Raw genomic sequence first — 27,080 nt, 5'->3', positions numbered from 1 at the left:
AAGTAATACCTACAAAATTTCTATCTAAGTTAAACTTTAAAACTAAGTATTGTAACTAGGAATATAAAGCTACTCTAGAAAATAAGTTAATATGCCAATTTAAGCTAATAAAACAGAAAAAACTTCTCTATTCCAGGAGCAGTAAAAACTTCGTCTGCACAAGACTACTCTCGTTCTCGATGCTTTTACAGTATGTAGACATGTAGACATGTATAGTATCTTATGTAGGACGGCACCTGAACGAAAGTTCATCTCCGTCTTTGTACACTGTGATGGTTACAGAAAGCACTGTAACAGGCCAGAAATGTGTGTAACGTTATGTTCGTGCAGTGTGTGTGTTGTTGTGTTGTTTAGTTGTTTCTGGCCGTTTTGTCACCAGGCAGGCGATCACCTGGAAAGCCTGCCCAGTGTCCGTCTACACCACGGGGAGGTAGGCCACAACTGCGCAAGAACCATGGCCAACCTCAACAGTCACGTACTGAATGTCCAAAGAGGATTTGGAGCCATTCAAAAGAACCCCGCGCCAGCAAGCCGGCAACAGCGCGCGCACGCACACACACACACACACACACACACGCACACACACACACACACACACACACACACACACACACTCCCAGGAGAAAGGACAGCAGAAGACGAAGAAATAAGGATGAGAATAGCATAAAGTAAAAAAAAAAAAAAATAAAAAATAAAAATAAAATCTTTATCCATTTCTTGCCCACATCTGTATGCAGTGCTGCCCAAAGTGGTCCACAAAGAGAAAAGGTGTATTGTCAAACAGAAGTTGTAATGTCATTCAATCATGATCGGCAGGAACAAGTTCTAGATATAATTCTGAATTCTGTTAATCTGGAGTGGTGTCAGAAGTCTCTGGTAGATGACGGTATCACTGAGCAGAGGTTTAGTTGAAGAGAGTCTTGATAAAGGATGAGTCAGAGAAGTGCAGCATCTGTCAAAATCTTTGTGTGTTCTTGAAAGCCACAACAATTTTGTATATGACGTCATCAGGACGACGAGGCAGCGCACAGTTGTATTATGATTTATGATGCATTTTCAGTTTCATTTCTTGAATTAACATTGAGGTTGAGAGCCTTCCTGCGATTAAAAGCAGCATTGCAGAAGGTTTGAAGGGCCTGGAAATTGTTGACAGAAATGAGTATCTTCTCACCTCCGGGACACAAGTTTGGTACTGTTGCCTTAAGAGCCGATCTTAGATCATCGTAAATGGAGCATTCAAAAAGTACGTGAGGAGAGTCTTCCGGTAGCCCACATCGACAGGAGACTGTATTGGAAAGTCTGAATTGGTAGAGTTTTGCGTTAAGCGAACCATGCCCAGTTAGTATGTAGGAGGTAAACAGTGAGGGTGAAAACCATTTTCTGGTGGATGATGCAAGTAGTGCAGTTACGTCGGGAACGAAGTTTTTGGTGATAGCTCCTTTTTCGGTAGAATTCCATCTATTCTGCCAGGTATTCACTAACAAATTCCAGCATCTGGTTCGCTCAGTTTTGGGATCAGTCTGAGGGTTAACAATGATTCCCTGAAATTCCACGGAAATGCCTTTGCGGATGTAAAAGCAAAGCCCTCTAAACACAACATGCAAGTCAAGTGGTATGGTGCCTGCAAGAGTCTGTAAAGCTGGAGTTGATACTGTTCGGCAAACGTGAAGTAGGCTGAGGAGAAAGCAACGTTGAATAGTGGATAACTTGGTTTGTACTGTTTTGAGTGCAGTACGTCTAAACCAAAGGCTGGCAGCGTAGGTTGTAATTGGGATTATGGCAGCATTGTAAAATAGATGTAGGGTTTTAGTGTTCAGTCCCCAGTCATGTCTGGTAATTTGGAGCAGCATCGCGGTAAAACTCTTAACTTTGACAGACAGATGTTGAATATGCTCAGTAAAGGAAAAGCGGTCGTCGATGATGACTCCTAAAAATTTGGTGCTTCGGACAAGTGGAAGTGATTTCTTGTCAAGTTTTACAACTGGTGGTCTGCGATAGTCTAATTTGTGTTTAAAAATCATGATCTTCGATTTTGTTGGGGATAATTTTAATTTGTTCTTAGAGGACCAGGACGATAGTTCAAAGAGTACTTTATTGGCATAGAGTTCTAATTCAGATCTTGAGTTTCCATTCACTAAAATGATAATGTCATCTGCATACGCAAGTTGTCGCACATTTTGAAATTCAGGAGTCCTAAGCAGCCAATCATCGAGAACTAGGTTCCAAATCAAGGGACCTAAAATAGATCCTTGGGGGCAACCACGGGAGACAGATCTGTTAATCTTCGTGCTTTTAGTGATGACGGTGACGGTGCGATCAGCAAAATAGTTTCTAACAAGTTTATAAAGCTGAAGAGAGCAGTGATTGGAACGGAGTCTGCTGAGGGCACTTTCCCACCATAAATTATCAAAAGCGCCCTCAAAATCGATAAAGATTGCCATAACGTACTTGGAAGTGGAGCAGTCAATGAGGTGGTGGAGTTCTAATAAGGCGTCTTCGCATCCAAGCCCTTGCCTAAATCCGTATTGAAGAGAGGATGTGGAGCTTGTGGCTCCCTGCAGTGTGGTTATTTTATTGGCAATTAATCTCTCTAACACTTTTCCCAGGTGAGAGAGCAAGGCTATGGGGCGGTAGGATCTCGCATTATCTAGTGGCTTACCAGGTTTATGTAAAATCTTAAGAATGGCGTGTTTCCACGGTTTGGGAAACGTTCCAGTATTTAAGCAGTTGTTGCACGTAGTTTGATTTATGGGTAAAGTATAGTGTATCTACACCGATATTATATAGTTAATTTAAACCCATATCATATTATGCCTCGCTCATTCATTCTTCAAATATTGTATCATTCTGTACACCATTTGGCATCTGTGATGGCATGTTTGTATTATTAGGATACCTGTCTGCCCACCCACCGATGATAGGCCAACGACTTTGAAACGGTGACCGTCTGGATGGTGGTATCCATTGAGAATAAATAACAGTAGTCTTCTCTACTAGAGAAGCGTTACTTATTCGAAGTAGTGCAATACCTGGTACAGTATCTCGTTGCGAAGGTAGCCACAATGTGAGATACAATTAAAAACGATGCCTTCGCACTATATACGTAGTTTAAGTTATGGGTTTAATATGGTGTATCTTCACCGATATTACATCTTTTAAGGTAGGCAGCGGTAGTAGAGAATTTTTTTTTTTTGGAACAAAGGACATGAATGTGCAAATTGTTAATCAGTTAAATAGTTAAAGTGCAAATTGTTAATCAGAAAAAAATTGCCTTATCAACTTAGACAACTGTTTGTTTAACAGGTAACATCTCGTGTGGCTCCATCTATGAAGTGAATGTTGAACTATTCTCGTTTTTAGTACAAAACTGGCCCGTTCCGTAAAATAAAACTATTCTGAATTTTTAAATTTTAACAACTTTGTGCACACCTAGAAAGAAATAGCTTCAATTTGAGACCACTTCCAGTCCATTCAGTCAAGCCTATCGTTCACACTGACTGTCGAAAGAAAACTCTTTTTGTATTATATATTCAATTATAAACACAGTATACTGGCACCTCTAGTCACTTTGCCACTTAAAACACACTAACCATTACACTTCCAGCTGTAGTATCATAGTGTTCACAACACTATGATTCTGTAGTCTTGTGTGGTTTCCTGTACATATGTACCCTTCCATTTGTGCAAAAAGTGCAAATCAGTACTCATCAGACTACATGACTTGCCTTCAGTCCTCCCACATTTATCCTTTGCATCCTGGCACCAGTGCAGCATATTTTCTAGTTGGTGTCCCAGATCAGTGGTTTCTGTGAAGATCTCGTAATGTAACCCTTCATTACAGGGTTACATTACAGAAATAAAAGGCCTTCACATTTGTGCCTCATATTAAATGCAAAGGTTTATTGCTCATTGTTTGGTATTCATACACTGAACAGTCTGCACTGGATGTTGAAATACCTTGCTACTTACATTCTCAGCCACAACTGAATTTGTTCATGGATGTTATCTAAGGATTAAATACCCTAACGACACTATCAATTGAACAGCTGACAAGTACAGTTGCTCTTTGTGATTCCTGTTGTTAGTGCACTGATTTGAGCATTATTCAGGTTGTATAGTTTTTTTTTTTTTTACAGTACTCCCCTGCATGTCACATATCATGTAACATCTTCAATTTACATATTTTTTTATAAATTTATTGTTGCATATAGTACAAACTTTATCTAAATAAAGTGGCCAGTCAGGATGTATATAACAGGAAATATCTGTGAACTAGTGCTATCTGGGTAGTAGCACTTAACTGAGAATAAGTAACAATATACTTTTCTGTTTAGGGAGGGTAACTTATTTGAAATGCATGAGTAGGGTAACTAGTGAAGAGATTCGAAATATGAAACATATCATGATGTAGTGTTATGCAAACTTTGCTTTTATATGGCTGTGTACAATCTGATGCTATCACATTAACCATACAATAATATATATGTAACTTTTAAAACATTAAGAAACATGCAATGGTAAAACATCTGAGAATTGAGGTTGTCAACCCAAAAATTGTTTCCTTTTTGTTTGGTTATTGCCTTCAACAAATTACAAGAATTAACTACTAACTCAGGTGCTATTTTCATATTTGTCATTTACCAACTGATTAAAACTAACTCAGCTACAATGTGAAAAAAGTCCATTAAAGTCACTCCTGTATCAATAGTATTCAAACCCAGAACTTTTTCACATGCTATGTAAGAACAGTGATCATAAACAATGTGCTTGCTGTGCCAGCTTGCTCTTCTAAATGCAAGGCCTATTAAGACTCAAGATTTGCATTTAGTGCTATTTACTATGCTAATAAAGATTAAATCCTGCAAAAAAACAGAGGAAAGGACAGGACAAAAAAGTCTTACTTTTCATAATTTTGAAAAGGCCAAAATAAGTTCAAAACATCTATGACTTCCTTTTAATGCTAGGGATGACCTTGAATTAAGTGAAATTTGATTTAACAAGACTGGCGTTGCCAATCTATTGTATTAGGGCACAAAAATTAAACTCACCTGTAAAAAATTACTTGAACTACTCAAAGCTGGAGTGGGTGCTTTTACAGAATATTCTGGCATCTGTCCAAAGCCAGTTGTGAAGCCATATAACATCTCCAGAAATACTCTGTAAAAAAAAAGAAAATCATTCCTCGGGCTATTAGAGATAAAAAAAATAATGAGCAATACTGGTCCTGTGTAACAATATTTTACTTCAACCCAATTTTTAATTACTGTGTTAGCATCTGGCACACTATTACATAGATGCACCTATATAATAGTGTGCCAGATACTGGTCCAAACTGATGCAATTGCTTCCCACAGTTTTTGAAAATTGTGCATCTCTACTCCACCCTGCAAGTTCCACAGAATTGTACACTCACTGTACAATTACTAATACTAAAATCATGGGATATGTACCTAGTAACAGGTAGGCCCACTTATCGCCTGGATAAGGGTAGTCACACGGCGAGGCATTGAGTCCACTAGTTCATGAAAGCATTTCACAGGTATTTTCATCCATGCTTGCTGCACAGCTGTCCATAATTCCGTCGCATTCCTGGGTGGAGGATCCAAAGGTCGAACGGACCTTTCCACAGCATCCCAAAGACGCTCCACAGGGTTCATGTCCTGTGAACAGGGAGGCCATTCCATGGTGATAAAATCTGCGGAATGCTCTTCGAACCATGTTCTAGTCACCACAGCTCTGTGGGGAGGCGTATCGTCCTCCTGGAAGAGTCCACTGTGTGGGTGCACAATGACCATGAAGGGATGCAGATGGTCTGCAGATGAAGGGATGCAGATGGTTGTGGTATCCACCGAGAATAAGTAACGTTAGTCTACTCTACTGGCAAAGCGTTCCTTATTCGAGGTAGTGCAATATCACGGCAACTCGTTGTTGTTGTTATTTGGTTTTTTTTTTTAGGAGCATTAGCAACTAAGGCCATATTGCTCCGGGATATGCGGTGGTCATTCCCTGACCTTTCCGCATCCTCCGTATTTGGTGGTGACGGGCTCGAACCCCGGTCTAATCAAGAAGCGTATGCTACGCACTGTTACTCCTTCCCACCGGCTACGGAGGCGCCACGGCAACTCGTGAAGGCATTCACAATATAAAGGTTGAACAGATGGGCTGAGAGGTGGCAAATGAAGTTTAACATTGACAAATGTAAAGTACTATATATGGGAAACAGTAACCCCAGAGCAACGTATTAACTCTGCGGTACTTCACTGACAGTGGTGGAGAATGAAAAGGACCTGGGGGTAATTGTGCAGGCAGATATGAAGTTCTCTGAGCAGTGCAGACGAGCTGCAAGAGTAGCTCATGGTGTCTTGTCAATGATATACAGGAATTTTTCTAGCAGGGATAAGGAGGTGATTATTCCCTTGTATAAGGCAATGGTTAGGCCACATCTTGAGTACTGTATACAGGTCTGGAGGCCTCATTTCAAGAAGGATGTAGAGCTGCTGGAACGGGTACAGAGAAGGGCAACAAGATTAGTGAATGGAACAAAGGGTTGCTCTTACGAAGAAAGGCTTAAGTTTTGCAAATTACAGAGTCTGGAGACTAGGCACCGGCGAGGTGATCTGATAGAGGTGTATAAGGCCTTGAATGGTTTGAGCATGCTCAATGCCAATGGGATTCTTCATCTTGCTCAGAATAATCAGCTCAGAGGGCATAAATTCAAATTGAGGAAGGACGGATGTCGGATAGATGTGCGGAAATTTGCCTTTGGCCAGCGGGTGGTTGGTTGGTGGAACCGACTTCCATCACTTGTTGTTGAAGTTGATAGCCTAAACAAATTTAAGGCTCAACTGGACAGGTATTTCGAGCGAACGGAGGGGTGAAATGGGAGTGGTGTGTTTTTTTTTTTTTTTGGCTGATGCTGAATAAGCTTGCTTTCTTGCATCATATGCCTCTGCTAATGCTAATGCTAATGCTAATATGAGATGTAACTAAACGATGCCATTTGACCTACTTCGGTGATTTACTATGAACTAAAATGATGCTTTGCACTAACTTGTTCATCTAGTAAATTTCCAACTAGTCTGAGACCTTCGGTCCTAAACTCCTTTTTTAGTTTTTATTTTACATATTTAACTTTCGTTCATAGAGTAATGGTGGTAGTACATGGGTAGTAAAGGCTGACAGTTTGGGGAAATTCAAAGGTCAGCTGGATAATTACCTATGGGAGGAAGTAAACGCATAGGTTGTCTATTTCCTTTTCGCTTATTTATTTTTTAAAAATTTATTATTATTATTATTATTATTTATTTTTATTTATTTTTTGGCTGGTTCAGCATAAGCCATAAGCTTCCTTGCACCATATGGCCATTGCTAATACTCATAAGTTACTGTGTACCCTGTTTTTAATTTATGTTCAGGAAAAATGAACTTTTTTAAAATCTAATTGTGTAAAATCATACCTGCTCCGCACTCCCAAAATTGCTCGTACAGCATAGACTTTTGCTTTATCTTTACCTGCAAAAGAATCAATTTATTTCAGCAATTAAATTGAGAAATATGCACTTAAAAGGTTAATATTTGAACAAAAAGCAATAATTAAAATATGTATGAAAATAGCAACATATCACAAAGGATGAGATATTTAACTTACATGATATTAATTTTTTTCCAGAATTGTTTTTAATTGGAGCATATCTCTTTTAGATATTTTTCATTTTGTAACAAAGTAACTAAGGACCGTGATGCAACCCTGACTCGAGACTGACTAACTCAATCAAGCCTTCAAATTTTTTTTTACAAAAGTTCCTCTCTTCTCGAAGGGACTAAATAAAAACCTTTTCCACACGTGTGGATGGACTGCAGTCATAATACCTATGCTAACTGTTGTCAACTACTTTGTTTTTCATATACTGTACTAGCACAACACATTCAAAAAAATGTGTTATTTTAAGGCTGAAAGGTCAGAAGTATTTGTTCACATTGGACCTGAATGAGAAATAATACAGAAGGTTTCCTACTTAAGGGTTGGCTGTGAACATGAGTATGAACATTGCAAATCCGCATGCTTCCACAAAAGAGGACGTCTTACTGTTATAGAAAGTGTGGAATGTCTCGTTCTAAGGATTAAATAAAACGGTCTTTCTGCACAACTGCTGTAGATTGCTTAATATTTTAGTATTAAGGACTGGCACCAGTACATCGTGTTTGTATATCTGAATTCCTTCGCATTATCAAACACCCCCATTGTGTTGAAATGGACTGGTGTGTGACGCTGTTGAAGACTAGTCGGGAACGGCTGATATAATGTATTTCGCACACTTGGCGATCATTTTTTGAGTGTCTGTGAGGTAGAATGGGTCGGTGTCGAAAGCTTTCCGACTTCGAATGGGGAAAGATTGTGGTGGCAAGATGTGCAGCGCCAGTATACAGACGATGATCAACATGGTTAAGTGTTCCAGTTCTGTGGTATTAGGAGTGTAACGTAAGCTCAACAGCAGTTGAACAACCAGCCAAAGGTCACATGTGGACAGCCACATATTGTTAACTCTCATGGTGAGCGTCATATATCTAGTCTCACAACACAGCAGCGATGCAGCACAATAGCCCAGCTAACGACCCAGTACAATGTAGGTACAGGAAAGCCAATATCCACATGGATAATTCATTGGCAATTAGCTCATATAGGCTATGGCATTCGATGCCCGTCATATGTACCTATGCTCACCACGAGACACAAGAAATTGCGCCTTACATAGGCACGTCAGCACAAACAACACTGGACCATTAACTGTTGGTGATCCAGTGTTGCCCAGATACATCAAACTAACGATTGGTCTGACGAATTCCGTTTCCAACTCTGTCCTACTGATGGGCGTATTGACATGTGAAGAACGTAACATGATGCCATGGCACCTGGATGCTGGTAGTTTTCGGTAGGCTGGAGGCGATGATGTTATGGTTTGGGGACTGCTTTCATGCCATGCTCTGGATCCGCTGATTTAATCAACGCTCGACGGGAACGCCCATCATTGCCGACCGAGTACACTCCTTCATGATGATAGTGTATCCAGACAACTCTGGATCTATTAAGAAGACAACACGCCATGGCACAAGGCCAAGCAGGTTACTAACTTGTTTCAGGAACATGGAACATGACAACGAATTCTCCATCTTCGCATGGCCGCCGAATTCATCCGATCCAAACCAAACTGAGCATGTTTGGGACCTACTGGAAAAAGAACATTCGAACAGTCCAGCATCGCAGGACACCCTAAAACACATTGTGAGGTCCATGTCATAACATGTACTGGCTGTATTACAGGCAAAGGTAACCCCACGAGATATTTTGTATCATGAAATATTATGTGCGTTACGCGTTTAGGCATGTGCTAAGCGCCAAAGCAAGCAAGGCTATGGGGCGTACACAGTATTCTGGTTACAATTAATCTGTAACCAAAATAAAGTTAATCTGTAATTAACTGTATTGTGATTTTTCTGTTTGCTGAACGAAAAACACGAGTTTCCCCTCGCCTGAAACCCAATAGCAGAAAAACGTGAAAAAAAAGCCATAAAAATTTCTTATGCTATTGACGTTATTCGAACATAGGCCTTTTTCACTCGGTGTGGGAGAAAGGTGATTTTAACTACTGTGTCACCCACGAGACCAACAGTGTTAGGCGAGTGGCTAAGAAAGTATATTTTAGAAGATAAATGAAAAAAATTATGCGGTTAGTAAAAATTTATCAGCATCCTTACTACCTGGTCGAGCACAACCTGAAATGAAAACTATCTGGAGTTCTGAATATTTAACGAGACTTCCGTATGGTGACAAAGTAGGTTACCGAGCGAATATGTCTCTTAATTAGGGCATGTGTGCTATTTTAATGCAACTTTTTGATATTTTAATATTTTTCGGAATCATTCGTTAGATTAAATACTATTTTAGGCCTAAAACACTCGTAGATTAGTGCACGCTTGATAAAAAAAGTAACTGAAAGTTAAATCGTATGCAAATAACAATTAAATATAGTATATTGGCATGTTTAAAAATTATTTAATGGAAATGAATGTGTATCTTTAAAAGTTATGTTAATATTTTTTAATACTAGTGAATAAAAATAACTGTTCATACAGAGAACGGTTTACACACATAGCGTACGTTGAACAATATTTAGAATAAGTAGAGTCATTCACACGTAAGATGTAAAAAAGAAAATTTAGCTGTTGGTATAATTTCCGCCGGAAACTCCTATTTATCTCTCTGAACCTGCTCTTTCCTTTGTATCCAATTTCAATCACGACAGAAAAAAATTGCTTCCGCAGTACTATAATAACCTTGGGGTTCTACAACGTTGCAACTGCGATTCTAGCAGCATGAAATTATAGAGCCAGTCGTCAAAAAAAAAGGAGAAAACTTCTTTTGCTATTTTGATTTCGGTATTAATTCTAAGTGCCATTTTACTATAAAAGTACTTACTGCTAATACCAAAATAAAATGGCTATTTATAAGTTTAACTTATAAAGTCCGCTAAAAACTTTATAAAATAAACCTAAAGAGAAGTTAAAACACCTTTTTCCAGACTTGCAAGAACAGTGATTATAATCAAAGTCCTCCCACACTGTGTAGAAAATGGCTTAGGTTCGAATCCCTTGATGAAAGAAACTTTTAATGAGTTTTTTTTCCATCACACCGTGGTCGGCTTGATCGTGTGACGGCCGCATGATTTTTCTACTGAAAACTGGAGCTTTTATCTTTTAAATGCTATATAAAGACACCTGACGATCTTAGAATGCTGTACGAAAATTGAAATCAGGCTAACCCTTTTCCTTCTCGCATATGGCTAGTTAATTTTACAGCTAAAATTAACTATGAAAGTTAACACTCATCATTCAATTAATTATGCGTGTGCGTGTATGTGTATGTGTGTGTGTGTATTTAATGCCAAAGTAAATAAGGCTATGAGGCTTCAGTATATTGTGTATATTGTGTAAATTGCGTGTATCCTGTAGTCGATTTGCCTGTTTGCTGGAAGAAAATTACGAACTTCTGGGAAATAAAACCATGACACCTCCGCCTGAGACCTAAAAACTCAGACACATTCCACACAACTTCTACAACGACAGATGGAAAAAACTTCCATCTGTCGTTGTGGAAGTTGGCAGCTTAAATAAATTCAAGGAAGAAGTGGACTGTATAAGCTTGCTTTCTTGCATCATATGCCTCTGCTAATGCTAATGTTCTGAAAAATGTATAATTAAAATAAAAACGACATTAATAATACAGATAAGCGCAGGAAATATTTTTCTTGATATTAATATTTATGCAAAGATAAAAGTTTCTCTCTCTCTCTCTCTCTCTCTCTCTTTTTGCTTACCTTGTCCGACGTTAAAAACCACATCGCACAAACTCTGTTCTGTTTGAAAAGCTTTCGAGAAATCCTTTTCCAGCTGATCAAAGCTTTCAAAAGTATCACGAACACTGTCTAAGAGAGGGCTGGCAGAACGCATATGACCTATTGGTCGCCACGAACCCCGTCTATAATAAGAAAACGTGTTAAGATTATAATAAAATACGAGAGGCGTTTGAAAAGTTCTGAGCATGAAAGGTTTATTTCAGGAGTCTGGTAACATGTTACTTGATTACAACTGAGTAGAAAGTTTTCTCTTGGGCCTTCAGGCTGCATCCACTGCCGCAATGACATCACTATTGATGAGAAAATGGATGCCACCCAGGAATTTTTTTCAAATTAGGAAATAGGTGAAAGTCTAATGGTGCTAGATCTGGTAAACATGGAGTATGGTCCAACCTGATGGAACAAGACCCATTTTCTGAGTTTTTCTCTCTGTTTATCTTTGATGTTTTCACGCAAGCGCCTCACAAGATTAGCGTAATATGTCCCTGTGAGTGTCTGGCCTTTCTGAAAGTACTCCACTAGCAACACCCCATCAGCATTGCATCCAAAAACAACCTTTGCCATCACCTTGCAGCTGAAGGAATCGACTTGGCTTTCTTTGGAGGGGAGAACTATGTTTCCACTGTTTGGACTAATTCTCGGTCTCTAGCAGAAAGTGATGCACTCACGTCTCATCTATGATCACAAATCTTGTAAGAAAATTTCAAGCTGGATCTGCTTGAAAACAATGAAGATGTTCGCTTCATAACACTTGTATGTTTCTGATCTGGACGTGATAGACGTTGCGGTTCTTCCACAGCGAGAGTCACCTTACAGGATTTCTCTCTCTCGTTTAAATTCTGCTGCCCACTTCTTAACAACGGAATAGGAAGGGGGTACCCTCTCCTATGTTGTAAGCATATCCTCATGAACGGCCATTAGTGTTAGTCCCTTTTTCCAAAATATTGGATGACTGCACGGTGATTGATTTTTCCATCTTTTCTCATTCACCAACTTCAGGACTTATGATTAAACAGACTATCGAAACTGCATGAAAAACGTGGTGGGTTACTATTTTAAGTGTTATACACTAACCACACAAATTGTTAACACTGTACCACCACCCTTTCATACTCATGCTATGAACTTTTCGAATTCCCTTTGTATACATTAAATTTTCAAAACAAGTTGAAAAATTGATGAAATACAGTACTAGGTTAATCACATTTATTCATTGAATGAAATACAGTACTAGGTTAATCACATTTATTCATTGAATGAAATACAGTACTAGGTTAATCACATTTATTCATTGAATGAAAAACTTAATACAGAATTAATCATTTATTGAAGAAAAGCTATTTCTTCAATAAAGAAATTGCTTTTCTTCTTCTTCTTCTTTAATAAAGTCGCTTCTTCTTCATTTATTAAAGAAGAAGAAAAATCTTCTTTAATAAATCTGTTTCTTAGCTTTATTGGCTCTAGAAAGAAACTAAAGGGATTTTTTATTAGGTCATTGGAGAAGTCGATCATTTAATAGTCAGAAAAAATTACTGGTGGTTCGTCATTGACTGAATTATATCAGCATTGTAAATAGTCATTTATGACATGTTAATCTTATATCAGATCTTATAAAAGCTCTTAAAAGTGGAATTTCAAATCCCTTTTAACGCATTCATCTGTAACGTGACATCACTGTTGGCGAGATAACAAAATGAAGGCACTTTTAGGAACGTCGCGTGCTGTCTGAGGCGCCTTTGTGTATCTTCACTATATCTCTTACTATATATATCTTACTCTTCACTATATATCTTCACTCCAAAAAATAAACAAATAATAAAATAATAATTTTAATTAAATAAATATTGGTAGCTAGTTGTTTATATAAATATCAATGAACACATGACAGTTTGGAATTAAATAAATTTCGAATAAAAAAAACAAAACTACAACTATGATATAACACTTCACACCCGAAAAATGTCTTTTTATCGGAATTTTTATCATTTTGTTTATTATAATTTATGGTTGAAAAATTTTAGATGATAATGTAATGAGAAAAGAGAGCCCAAAAGTTGGTCTTGATGAAGTAAAAGAAGCAATGAAAAAGATGAAGAATGGAAAATCACCTGGAGTAGATGAATTACCAGTGGAAGTTATTAGGGCTGCAAGCAATATCGGACTAAAATAACTTTATGATTTTATCAGCCTACTTCAGAAAGAGAAAAGAATACCAGATTATTGAACAAGGGAAATCATTATACCAATTTTTAAGAAAAGGTCCAGAATAGAATGCAACAACTATAGGGGAATCATCCTATTATGCTACTGTGCTAAAATCTTTGGGCGAATTCTTGAAACAAGATTGAGGAATAAAATTAAAGAGAGAATGAGGGAAGAACAGTACGGATTTAGAAGAGGAAGGTTAACGATTGACTTGATATTTTCCTTAAGAGAATTGCTAGAAAGACACTGGGAGTTTTCCGAGAGCCTTTTTCTGATATTCTTAGACCTTGAAAAGGCATAGGATAGTGTGCAAAGAGAAAAAGTGCGGGAAAGTTTGGAGAAAATGGCTATAGATAGGGAGGAGGTAGTAATGATTAAAAATATGTATTTAAAGTGTGAAAGTTGTGTGAGGGCAAAATTTGGAAATTCAGATTGGTTTTCATTGACCAATGGACTTTGACAGGGCAGTGTATTGCCACCACTACTTTTTATTATTTTCATGGACAATAACCTTGCAGCGGTGGGTGATAAAAAAGGTGGAACATCGGTGTTTGCATATGATGTCCTTTGGGCAAACAAGGAGGAAGAACTTCAAGAGAAACTAAGTTGGGAAAGAGTATTTAGTGAGTATGATCTAAAGATAAGTGGCCAGAAAAGCAAAGAAATGGTGATCGACAGAGGGGGAGAGGTGAGTATAAAAGGTGTAAAATTGGGGAAGGAAATATTGGAAGTTGTGGATAATTTTAAATACCTAGGGAGTTTATTAACAAAGGATGGTAGCCCGGATAACTAACTAGGAGAAAAGCAGCTAGTCAGTTTCTTCTATAATGTTAATAGCCTGTTATGGGCTATTAACATTACAGATTATCATATTACATTAAGATTATGGGCTAGGGAAGTCCCAGTGAAGTGTAAAAAGCTGATAAATAGGGCATATTTGGTCCCTATATTGACCTATGGTGCTGAGACGTGGAGGATAAAAAATCAATGGAAATGAAGGTGCTAAGGACTATGCTAGATAAAACTAGAAGAGATAAGAAATACTGACATAAGAACGAATTTGGGAATAGAAAGTCTGAAGGAGAAGATTATTACATCACGTTTGCCATAGTTTGGACACATGAAGGGAATGAACCTGGACAGACTACCAAGAAGAAGGTTTGAGATGAAAACGGACAGGAAGACGAAGATGAAGACGAAGAGATCAGATTAGAGAAGTTGTGGAAACAAAGGGAATTGCGTGGGAGAGAATGATAGAAGACAAGATCTGGGAAGATAAAAAAAGATGGAAGGCTTTGACCCACACAACCCAACCTTAGGTTGGAACAGTGAGGAAGATGATGATGAATGTAATGGGCTAGTAAATTTTTGTAACGTTTATAGTAAAGTACAAACAAATTGTAATACAATCATTTTTTTCTCCCAAGGGATTTTCAAACATTCCTCCCCCTTGCTCTTTAACAATCATGTGAAATCACACTCAGGCTTCCTGATTCTTCGACTATTATCTGGCAGTACAGTAAGTTTCATCGTTGCTTTTTGTTCGGCTGTGTGTTTTAAATATAAACTTTTTCATACCTATAAGGTTTGGGTATCTGTCCGGTTTCTGCATGATTCTGGAGATTGGTCACGATATCTTCTAACATTTGTGTCCTTGTTCGATCCTATAGAAATAATATATACATTAAATATAAAACTTGTAAAACTTGAAATGCTCATGGAATTATTAGTAGTAGATAAATTGCATAAATAAGAAAAATTATGCGACAAAGAACTATGAAAGTTAACATTGTTCATTCGTAGTGCAAACGTTCTTGAAGTGTCATTAGCTTTTATATTATGTGGACATAAATAAATAAAATGAAACATTTCAGCCACGAGCGCTGCACAGACAAATGCACTAGTACCTCTTGTATACGATTTACATGATCGGATATCCTGTGATAGAAAGTGTCCCTATCTATATGGTTTGGCCTTGAACGGGAATAAAGTTTCGTACTGTGAACCTGAACGTTAACCTGAGTGTTAATATGTTCGTGGGGATGCTAAGTCGATATCATCACCTACCAATGTATGTATGAGTTGAACTATATACCTAACGCGTACAAGGTGCAATCCAAAAGCAAGTTACTACCACTCGCTGTAACAAACGAGAGAACAGTAGGAGTAGGACGTAAATAAAATACTGTGAGATTATTAACGTCATCTGACCATTAAATGCAGTTCATTGTTATCAGAGCAAAGTTTCTTTTAGTAAAATGCATTAAATGCGTTTAAAAACGTACCTTGAATAACGGGGGTTCAAGCCCGTGACTGCTAAATACGGTGCTGTTTCTTGTTTCAGATAGTAAAGGCACGGGTTTTAACTTCAGAGGATGATTCTTCTTTGCAATTTAAAGCATCATATGGCATCTGTGAATTGAGCGGATGGCCGAGAGTGGGCGAATACATTTGAATTATGGAATACTTTGAAAGCGCAAAAATCATAGAAGCCATGAACGCATACATACCGTTAAGAAAATATTGCAGCAGGAAGAGAGTAAGCCCACCTGAATGACTGCAGAGCTGGCCGGTCAAATAGAGCAGAAAAAGATAACACGGGACAGTTGCAGAGCGATTAAAAGTACTGAAGCCTACAACAGATATAAGTTGATCTGTAATAGTACCACTAGAACCACAAATAAGGTTAGGGAGGCCAAGGCTGCATATGAAAAAGCATTGGCTAAGAGAGCAAAGAATGGGGACAAGGAATTTTTCATGTATGTGAATACAGAGAAGAAGAAAGCTAATCAGATCGGACCCTTGTGCACGATGATCCAGCTGATGTTGCGGATGAACTGAATAGGTACTTTGCATCGGTCTTTGCTGACAAAAGACCCTTCATGGTGAGAAGAGGCTCTGCGAGTGAGGCCAAGCCATGTGAAATTAGTGATTTCCTAATTACAGGTGGCTGTTTATTAGAAACATTTTTGAGCATAAAGGCAAGTAAGGCTTTCTGAGTTGATGACATACCAGATAGTTTTGAGGGAGACCTCAAGAGGTATTGAACCATTGAGGTTAATTATGAGGACATCTTTGGACTCAGGGGACATTCCTTTAGATTGAGGGAGTTCCAACATATCGCCAATACATAAAGAGCGTTCTAAGAGTGCAGTAGATAAATACAGACCAGTTAACTGACTTCAGTGGTACGTAAAACCCTACAGGCAATGATTAAGAGTGCAGTCCAGGGACATTTAGATAGATATGGCATTATGAAGTTAAAAAACCTCACATGGCTTTGTTAAGGGAAAATCATGCTTGACTAATTTAGTAGACTATTTTGACAGTTACTCATTAGCTGGATTTTGAGAATAATTAAGAAATAGTTTATTTGGATTTTAGCAAAGCATTTTACGTGGTCCCTCACGAGAGGTTACTGTATAAGCTTGAACAGCGTGGGATTGCTGGTAAAATTCTAAGATTGATTGCTGGATGACTGCAGGACAGAAGGCAGAGGGTTGTAATGAATGGATATTCTTCATATTGGTGTAACGTCAGGAGTGGAGGTTCCTCAAGGATCAGTTCTTGGACCACTGTTGTTTCTCATTTTCATAAATGGCATAGAAGAAGGGATATAAGGTGTGATGTGATGTCAAAATTTGTAGATGACGCAAAGATGAGCAGAGTCGTTGATGATCAGTGTTCCTTCAGGATGACTTGAACAGCCTTCAAAGATGGTCAGAGAAACGGGCTATGTGTTAATGCAAGCTTTTACACTCGGGGAACAGCAACCCCGAAATAAATTATACACTTAGTAGAACTCAGTTAAAAAGAGTAGAGGAAGACACGGATCTGGGAGTCACGATACTGGAAGATATGAAGTTTTCTGAACAGTGTAAACAGGCAGGCACAAAAGTCCATAGTGTCCGATTGATGGTTTATCGAATGTTATCCTGTAGAGATAGTGAGATCATAAAAGGTCAACTGAATAGTTATCTATGTGAGGAGAGAAACGTGTAATTTGTAATTTCTGTATAAGGCAATTGTAAGACCACATTTGGAATACTGTGTTCAAGTATGGAGACTTCATCTCAAAAATACATTGAGCTTGTTGAAACGGTCCAAACACGGGCAACTCGAAAGGTGAATTTGGCAAAAGGACCGTATGAGGAAAGACTCCGATTCTCTGGGCTACAGAGCTTGGCAACCAGGCACCTGAGAGATGACCTGATTGAGGTTTATAAGGTTCTAGGAGGGATTAATAAAATGAATGAAGGTGAAATTTTCATCGTTGTAAAGAATTCCAGAACTAGGGACCATAAATTAAAATTACAGGGGTTGAGGTTTAGATTAGATTTGGGAAGTTTTCTTTTAACAGCAAAGTCGTTGATTGCTGGAACAAATTGCTCTCGCAGTAGTTGAATCTGAGCGTTTGAATAAATTCAAAGGTCAACTGAATAGTTATCTATGTGAGGAGGGAAACATGTAATTTGTAATTTCTTATCTACTTGGTGGGTTTTTTCTCCAGTGTAGCAAAAGCCCGTGGCTTCCTTGCACTATATGGCGAATACTATTACTCTTACTATCACTAACTCGAGTTTGCGGGAGAAAAACCATGCTGCAATCGTCTCAGCCTGACGAACTCAGCCATATTGTGAAAAATGCCGATAAAAATTCCTGGCGTCACTGAAGGGACTTGAACTCAGGTCTTTTCCATCCAGTGGGGGGAAGGAGGACGGCGATTACACTGAACTACCCACGAGGACTCCAATTGTGATGTAAATTCGAGTATGTTTTTCGCACCCCAAGCTCAGTTCGGATCAGGAACTTGCCGTACAACCCACATATGTTTACCTTACCCCGCGAAGTATTTGAAACTTGACATTTTCTTGGCTTATCTAAGGAGAATAGTGGATTTGCTTGAAATTATGAGTAACATCTACTCGTAACTTAGAAGTTGTGGTTTATTCAAATTTAAAATGGTTATTCAAATATGGTCACAATGTAATTTTATGGATTAATATAACTAACATCTGATTTACGCAACATATATTGAAAATATTGTAAATATGATTATAAGTACTGTTGAATACATTGTATTACCTGCATGCGAGAAAACTTGGGCGCTAAATAGCTGGCTCGTTCTCCATTAACTATTTTCGTTAGCAGAAATTCACGAAACAGGGAACTCTGCAAAAATTTATTTAAGCATAATTATAGCATCCAATCAGAAAATAAGTGGAAATTATTCTTTAAAAGTGTTTTGGTAGATGCTTCCATACACAGTCCATAAAATTAACATTTAGAAAAAACACACTGGAAAATACATTTGATTATTTTAGATTGCACTTATCAGGCTGTTTTAGTGGAGACATTACAAGAAATAAAAATAAACAAGCTAGAATATTGAAAGAGCGTACCATATTCTGTTCTCAATGAAAATCCCTATCCACCATTCCTTAAACTGGAAATGAACTGGAAAATTTATGGCCCTTTAAAAGTAAGAGGTACTCTGATACTTTGAAAGGACCATAAATTGTGAGCAAAAACTCCGCATTTCTGTCAGTTGTAGGAAGTTCCACTTCTCGAGTTGCGAGATGAGTGTCACAGATGTCACCCAAGTTCGAAAATTTGACTTTAACATTTGATAATCACGAAACTGATCACATTGTATGATAATTGGATAGGTTAACTTTTGTTCTTCTGCTATTTAGACATAAATTTAAAATTTTTAGGCTACTACTCTAAATGTGTACGTATGTATATTATGTTAGTAAAATCATTGGTCTTTTTTTTAGGTGTAAAAGTAAGCCAGTTTCCTAATCATAAACTATAACTACACAATAAGATATAATGAGCGCGAAAACATTGTATTTATTTGTACTTGTATATCTAACAGCCACCTTAGCCACTTTGCACCTGAGCAAGCGTTGAATACAAAATGTCTTCAATGATGTTAGATGATTTTTATCACCTGATTTTGATCATCATGGTTTTGCTTCTTGGATGACTGAATTGGAAAAAAATGATGTTTTGCCCGTTGGTGAGATCCAGTACGTCTGATAATTTCAGGCAACAACTTTAAAGCGTTTCCACAGATGTATCCCCGGACACTAGTTTTACTAGATACAGAGATAATTCTTTATGGAGATCCAATTCAGCTGGTAGATAATCTTGCTGTCTATTCTGCAGATCGTATTTAAAGGAAGTTCAGCAGAAACACCTGGATTGAAGGAGAGAGCATCGTTCTGTAAATGCTGATGCAAGCTCAGTGAGTTTTCTGGGAAGGAATCTGTAGCTGGCTGGAAACCCTTCTGCTTACAACCCAGATATGCTCTGTTCGACTGATATCTGGAAATCTGGATAACCATTCCATAAGGCTATATATACTCGCATTGAATGTATCAGTTCACTAAGAGAGCTCTGTGAGGATAACGAGGAGATTTTAATGGACAATAATATCCTAATATCCGTCAAAAAAAAAGTTTGGACCAAATGTTCCTGCAGCAGGAATCAAGAAATCTCGTCTCATTCTTACAGCAGTGAAAGTTTCTTATGCGGTTAAATCTATTGGGCCATTGACAGTGATTCTAGCCCACAACGCCATTAACTGAAAATGTATTTCCTACCCCGATGTTAATGAGATTAAATCTAGCCTTCTGTTCTTTTTTGAAATGAATGTGCGTCGAGAATTTGATTGAACTGCATCTTAATTCATCAGTAAAAAGCATCATGGCCCCCATCATCCCTGGGTCTAATCAACATGCTGTAGCACCAATTTAAATCGAACCCTCGAAGTTCATATACAGTGCATATAAACACAGTCATCCACAACGATAGAAAAGGCCTTGGTTCGAATCCCGCCAATGACGCGAGGAATTTTCTCAGGCGAGGACTGCATGGTTTTTTCTCCCGAAAACTAGGAGTTTACGTCCAGAAAACAGGAAAATCAGCCAAAGAACATGGTCTAATTTGCTGATGCGCTTAAAACTATAAAATAACAATAACAACAATTTGAACTTCAGGGAACACAGACAGCTGGTCGCCGTCTATAAATACTTCTCCCGTGAAGTTTTCTGCATTCAAGGCTGAAATGTCTGGATAAAACTTCCTTTTCTAGATCTTCTAGATCCAAAGCTGCAAAGCAAGTTGCCATGCTATGAAGTCTCTTCAACGCCTCATAGTGGGATAGTAATGGCCATCTTAATCGGAAGTGATATGAGGATGACTTCGGAAAGGTTTTTGAGAGTAATTTTCGTCTTTTGGAATTGATTTCACAGTCTGCTTACAATTCTATGTCACAGTCTGCTTACAATTTCGGCCTCATTTTGTCTGACCTCCATTTTCTCTCTATTGATCTCCATCTCAAAGAACCTTCGAACAGTGTCTTCGTAATATTTTGGCAATAATGGCTGTCCTGAAATCGATAGTGTCAGCGATAAATGCAAAATAAAAAGATTCAGAAAATATGCTGTTTTAATTTGGTTACTCGACTTTCATGTTGTAGCAGGTTGTGCTCAATTTTGTTTACAAGTTTTGTTTCGTAAATGACGAATATTTGCCAATATTTTTATTTGCATTTAAAAATGTATTCGAGTTTTTGTTTGTTCCTTAACTTTTGATCATCGGAGTACATTTTCATCATATTTTATTAAAAGTCAAACCAATGAAACATGCTTATCTGCAAAAAAAAAAAAAAAAAAAACCGAAACGCTTCCAGTTTTGCTTTTGTTGCCCTTTACTCCAATCCTCTCACTGAGTATTTCCTTAAGAATAAAAGGCTACGACATTTTAGAGTCTCATGTTTCATCTAGAATCTGATAATCTAAATAATATGCTACAGTGCTCTTGTCCAAATGGAAAACGAAATTGCAGAGCTATTTTCTTTATTCACAACGTAGCGTAGAGTGCGTCACTGCAGAACGCTGCTGTAACACGGGAAAGCTATTTTTCGGCAATTGGTACTGTATTATGAAGAGGCCAAAGCTAGCAGCGAAGAGGAAAAACCCCGAGAAAGGAGAAAAACAAGAAAAACACTGTCAAACGCATACAATTTAGGTTGTAATTTTAACTCATTTTCAATAGTATATCCAATGGCCTTTATTGTTGTTATTTGTGTTCTAATTTTATGTTATTTATCTACGCTCTTATTTTATATTATTTATCTGCGCTCTTATTTTATATTACAGTATTTATATTGAATTTGATTTATACAATACACACTTTTTTTTTTTTTTTTTGGTTATTTGGTTTTTTTTTTTAGGAGCATTAGCAACTCAGGCCATATTGCTCCGGGGATATGCGGTGGTCATTCCCTGACCTTTCCGCATCCTCCGTATTTGGTGGTCACGGGCTCGAACCCCGGTCTAATCAAGAAGCGTGTGCTACGCACTGTTGCTCCTGCCCACCTGGCTACGGAGGCGCCTACAATACACACACACACCATGTTATCAGATATAATGGAACACTATGAAAAAAGAAAGTTTTACAGACCAACTTTTAATACAACATAGAGCCGGTAATACAAGAGGCAATCTTTGTGAACACTTTCCCCCTAGCTTCCACAGATCCTGGAAATTATTAAAAATTCAAGATAAATTCAAAGCAGTTTGAATCCGACCTTGTTTCTACCAATTTATGTCACATGATGTGCACCGATGGAAATATTTATACATTCCTCTAGTGGTATGATTTTTAACAGGACAAGTGATTTTGATCCCCATACTCCCACATGCTTACAATCAATTCTTTATCCTTCCTGTATCTGTAGAAGCCAGTTCCATCAAGCATGGTTACTGTCCATTATCTTTCGTGATTAAAGATTTACGGGAAGCAGTCGATCTTTGAACTTTTAATGCGATGCTCTGCGCAAAATATATTCACTGACAACTTCCCTGTACGTTTTATCTTTTATTGAATGATTCTTCGGCAACTTTTGGTATGGCGTTTGTTGTAGTTGTTGTAATAGGGTTTTAAGAGCATTGGCAACTAAGGCCATATTGCAATTCTGTAAATTGCGCGTGTTCTGAGGTTGGTTTTCTGTTTGCTGGACGAAAGAATCGAGTTTCCTGGGAGCATGGTGTTTCTAGGCATGGGGTCCATTATCTTTCGTGATTAAAGGTTTGCGGGCAGCAGCGATCTGTGAGCTTTTAATGCAATGCTCTGCGTAAAATATATTCACTGACAACTTCCCTGTACGTTCTATCTCTTCTTGAGTGATTCTTCGGCAACTTTTGTCATGGTGTTTGTTGTTGTTGTTGTTGTAGGGTTTTAGGAGTTTCCGGGGAGCATGGTGTTTCTAGACATGATCAACTAGTGCTCTTCGATCACATGCTATTAAAATATGTGATTTAGACTATGTATATAAAGTGCTTAGCATCATAATACACAGCCATTTCTGAATAAACAGAAAATTTTTAAGGTGGCATCGTTTTAGGTTATATCTCATATTGTGAATGCCTTCACAACGAGTTGCCATGATATTGCACTACTTCGAATAAGTAACGCTTCACCTAAGGAGAAGACTAGTGTTACTTATTCTCAGATAGGTACCACCACCCAGACATATATAGGTGAAGCGTTATTTATTCGAAGTAGTGCAATATCATGGCAACTCGTTGTGAAGGCATTCACAATATGAGATATAACCTAAAACGATGCCACCTTAAAAATTTTCTGTTTATTCAGAAATGGCTGTGTATTATGATGCTAAGCACTTTATATACATAGTCTAAATTTGTTCGCAGCTTGAGGCTCTAGCCCTAAATGCGCCTTAGTCTAAATACATCATACACCATCAGGCATCTCTCATATTGTGGAGTTATACTTCATAACTGTTTTTGCCATCATTGCATCACTTGGGTACCTACCCACTCACTGACGAAGGGCCAAGCAGCACTGAAACAGTGCTGCTAGGGGGAGCTTGATGATGTCCGGAGTTTCCAAGAATAGGTAACAACAGCCTTCTCCACTGGGGAAGCGTTGCCTATTCGAGGAGTTTGAGTTTTTGAGTGGTGTGAGTTGAAGGAGTTACTGTCCCTTTCATTCTTCTACACTGTTTCTTTTCCTCTTCCACTCCTACTATAACTTTCCCTCTACCTTTTTTGCTTTTCTGAGTCTAATAGGGACAAGTGGATATTCGAGTAGATATTCACATACATACATAAATAGCCCTGAAACAGTGCTGCTAGGGGGAGCTTGATGATGTCCGGAGTTTCCAAGAATAGGTAACACCAGCCTTCTCCACTGGGGAAGCGTTGCCTATTCGAGGAGTTTATGAGTTTTTGAGTGGTGTGAGTTGAAGGAGTTACTGTCCCTTTCATTCTTCTACACTGTTTCTTTTCCTCTTCCACTCCTACTATAACTTTCCCTCTACCTTTTTTGCTTTTCTAAGTCTAATAGGGACAAGTGGATATTCGAGTAGATATTCACATACATACATAAATAGCCCTGAAACAGTGCTGTCTGGGTGGTGGTACCTATCTGAGAATAAGTAACACTAGTCTTCTCCTTAGGTGAAGCGTTACTTATTCGAAGTAGTGCAATATCATGGCAACTCGTTGTGAAGGCATTCACAATATGAGATATAACCTAAAACGATGCCACCTTAAAAATTTTCTGTTTATTCAGAAATGGCTGTGTATTATGATGCTAAGCACTTTATATACATAGTCTAAATCTGTTTGCAGCTTGAGGCTCTAGCCCTAAATGCGCCTTAATATGTGATTTATTAACGGTGGAATGACATTCACAACTGCCTTCCCTTTACCGTTGTCAAAATGGAATCATAGTTCTTGAATCTTTTCTTTTAGTGTTGGCTGACAAAATAATGCAATAATGCATTAATTGCTTATGTACATGGAAAGAGATCAAGAGAGTATTAGACGTTAGATAGTTTTAAGTCCTGACGGCATTTATCTATTTGCCTGCGCTTCCGAGTTTCGCATTTTCACACTTCTCTGTATTTCCTGTGATTAAAATTCTCCAATCTCCAGTCCATTCTAAAAAAAGAATATTTTTTTTCTTATTGTATGTTACGTGTCGTTTCATAGGTAAACGCGAGTAGCAAATTGGCTAAGCTATTTTCTGCTAGATCGAAATCTTGTCAATGATGCCTGGAACATGCTGCGACATTTTTAAGCCTTTTCAAATATAACTGAGTTAGCAAGTTCCAGTGAAGGTTCAGGGCTTTTTCTTGGAATTATTCTTAATACTAAATTTTGCAAACATTAAGTATGCCTATAAAAACATAGTATGCCTTAAAACATACCTTCCCATACTATACTATACTATAATTTACCATAATTTGGCTTGTAAATAATTAATAATTTTTACCGCGACTTCTTTACGGACAGTAAGAAATTATTTAGCGAGGAGCGAACTGCTAGAATAAAGCAAATGAATAAAATAAATAAAAAACTCTCGTTTTTATTACAATTTTCAGTACAGTGCTGTGTATACTGTACATTTAAATATGTTATCAAAAATTAAACTTTACTACGTTATAGTAATGCGTCTATAAAAATATTCACGCATATCTCGAAACTAGGGAAGTAGATAAAAGTTACCCTTTTAATTTGAGAGAAGGTCAAGGTGAAAGACAAATTCGAGAAACCCAGAGCAAAAATACTTCGCTCACAAGTTACAGAGTTCAAAGGAAAGAAGGAGGAAGAAACCTCCACAAACACAGAAAAATCAATCTTTAAAATTCTTACCTTTTCAAATGTAGATCGATGCCATAGATAAGGTTTGTAAGCTTTCACTTCATCTCTGGTGCCAACCGATACCTACATGGATAATAATAATAATAATAATAATAATAATAATAATAATAATAATAATAACTATGAAAGATTAATATTATATAATATAGTACTAGATCACTAATGGTTACAGGAATCGTTGAAATTTTGAGACTGATGAATATTTTTTATATAAACAGTATCTTATCCTTTTGTTAAAAAAACCAAAAAAATGAACAGACTACACTATCTTAAAATTTATTATTATGATGAAAGAATAATGGAATATAAGAAAACGTGGTTTAAATTTACATAAAACAAAAAAATCACTCATCCACTTAAATTTATTGTTGCCAACATTTTTTCGTAGAGGGTTATGTTACCATCATCGAGAAATGCTTGACTATATTTCCCTTCATGCGACTGAAAAATCGCATTGCAGCCGGTACAAAAAGCAAATCTCACCCTTATTTGACTGAGTAATGCGCCCTCGTGGGTAGTATAGTTGGTATGATCACCGTCTTCCCCACACCGGGTGGGAAAGACCTGAGTTCAAATCCCGTCAATGACACGAGGAATGTTTATAGGCCTTTTTCAGAGGGTGGCAAGTTAGTCGGTCTCAGAAGAGGTAAGCATGGCTTACCTCGTCTGAGATTTTCGTCCGGAAAACAGCAAATCGACTTGACCACATAACACAGTCAATTTACAGACACATTATACATGGCTCAATATGGCCAAATTTTCCGATGCACCTAAAACACTACAACAACAACTGATTAAATTTCTCAAATGGCACCTCGACCCTAAAACAATAAAAAAATCTCAGGACCAGGAAGTGACCTAGCTATCTTTAATCGACAACTATTAAAAACTATTGCTTTTTTTAGATCCAACTACACGAGTCAATGACAGCGAACCAGTGAACTCCTAACAACTGATGAAATTTGCCCACTAAGTAGTTAAGAACGAAAACAATGACAGTGTAATATATCTTCAAAAATATCGAAATAAAGTTGCCATTATAAATTATAATGGGAAACTAGATGATATTCTACCTCAGAACTAATTTGTCAATGCATACCAATATTCTATTCGTAAGGAAACCACTTATTGAATTAACAGCTCTACTCAATACTTTATATTTAACAAGTATAGCAATGACAATAGCAACGTTCATTAGTTCTAACATTTTAAAAAGATCAAATTAAATAGAATTCAATTGCAACCCTTTATCAAGCGTACACTTTAGGGTTACTTCAAAAGTCAGAAAGTTTGAAACGCTAGAACTTACCTTTTACTAAACTATGGCAAATATAATGAGTTACATTTCATAAACCGACTATTTCAAATATCTTTGAAAGTTAATTTATCATGTCTATAATTTTCACTTAAGAATTAATCGCCTTTCTAGAATATTAGCATTGCTACCATATCCATTATTTTTTTTTGGGCAAACTAGTGAACCTTTATAAAGACAAACAATAACAGTTTCAAAGCCAAATAATATTCTTTCCTGAATTCAAATGGATCTATATCAGGTTCGTATGAGGACTATTTAAAAAGTAAGGTAACAAAAAGGTTTCTTCCCCAGAGAAGAAACTGCTTTCTCAAATAGTGAAAAGTACCATGAATAAAAATACATGTGCAACGTTTCTTTTTTCTTTGTTACAGTATGCTTTATCTTTGTTGATATCAGGTGACCAAACTAAAATGGTAAATATCCTACTTTAAAAGCGAATAA

At 37.5% G+C, this 27,080-nt stretch overlaps 1 protein-coding gene across 3 annotated transcripts in view; it reads right to left on the bottom strand.

Moving 5' to 3' along the window:
- Positions 1–27,080, bottom strand: part of LOC150080164 (uncharacterized) — a 150,423-nt gene that overhangs the window by 50,757 nt on the left and 72,586 nt on the right. For all 3 annotated transcript variants that reach the window (XM_090381804.1, XM_090381803.1, XM_090381805.1), the window contains 6 exons: positions 25,313–25,384; positions 18,702–18,788; positions 15,195–15,280; positions 11,373–11,533; positions 7,458–7,512; positions 5,049–5,157 (listed from right to left, as the gene is read on the bottom strand). In XM_090381804.1, coding sequence (XP_090237930.1) covers positions 5,049–5,157; positions 7,458–7,512; positions 11,373–11,533; positions 15,195–15,280; positions 18,702–18,788; positions 25,313–25,384 — 570 coding nt within the window. The remainder of the gene's footprint in view (positions 1–5,048; positions 5,158–7,457; positions 7,513–11,372; positions 11,534–15,194; positions 15,281–18,701; positions 18,789–25,312; positions 25,385–27,080) is intronic.

This window comes from Mastigoproctus giganteus, chromosome 9, assembly GCF_048544385.1.
Source record: "Mastigoproctus giganteus isolate SK-2022 chromosome 9, ASM4854438v1, whole genome shotgun sequence".
NCBI lineage: Eukaryota > Metazoa > Arthropoda > Arachnida > Uropygi > Thelyphonidae > Mastigoproctus > Mastigoproctus giganteus.
Note: the sequence above shows the minus strand (reverse complement) of the source record. Positions and strands in the feature narration are given on the sequence as shown.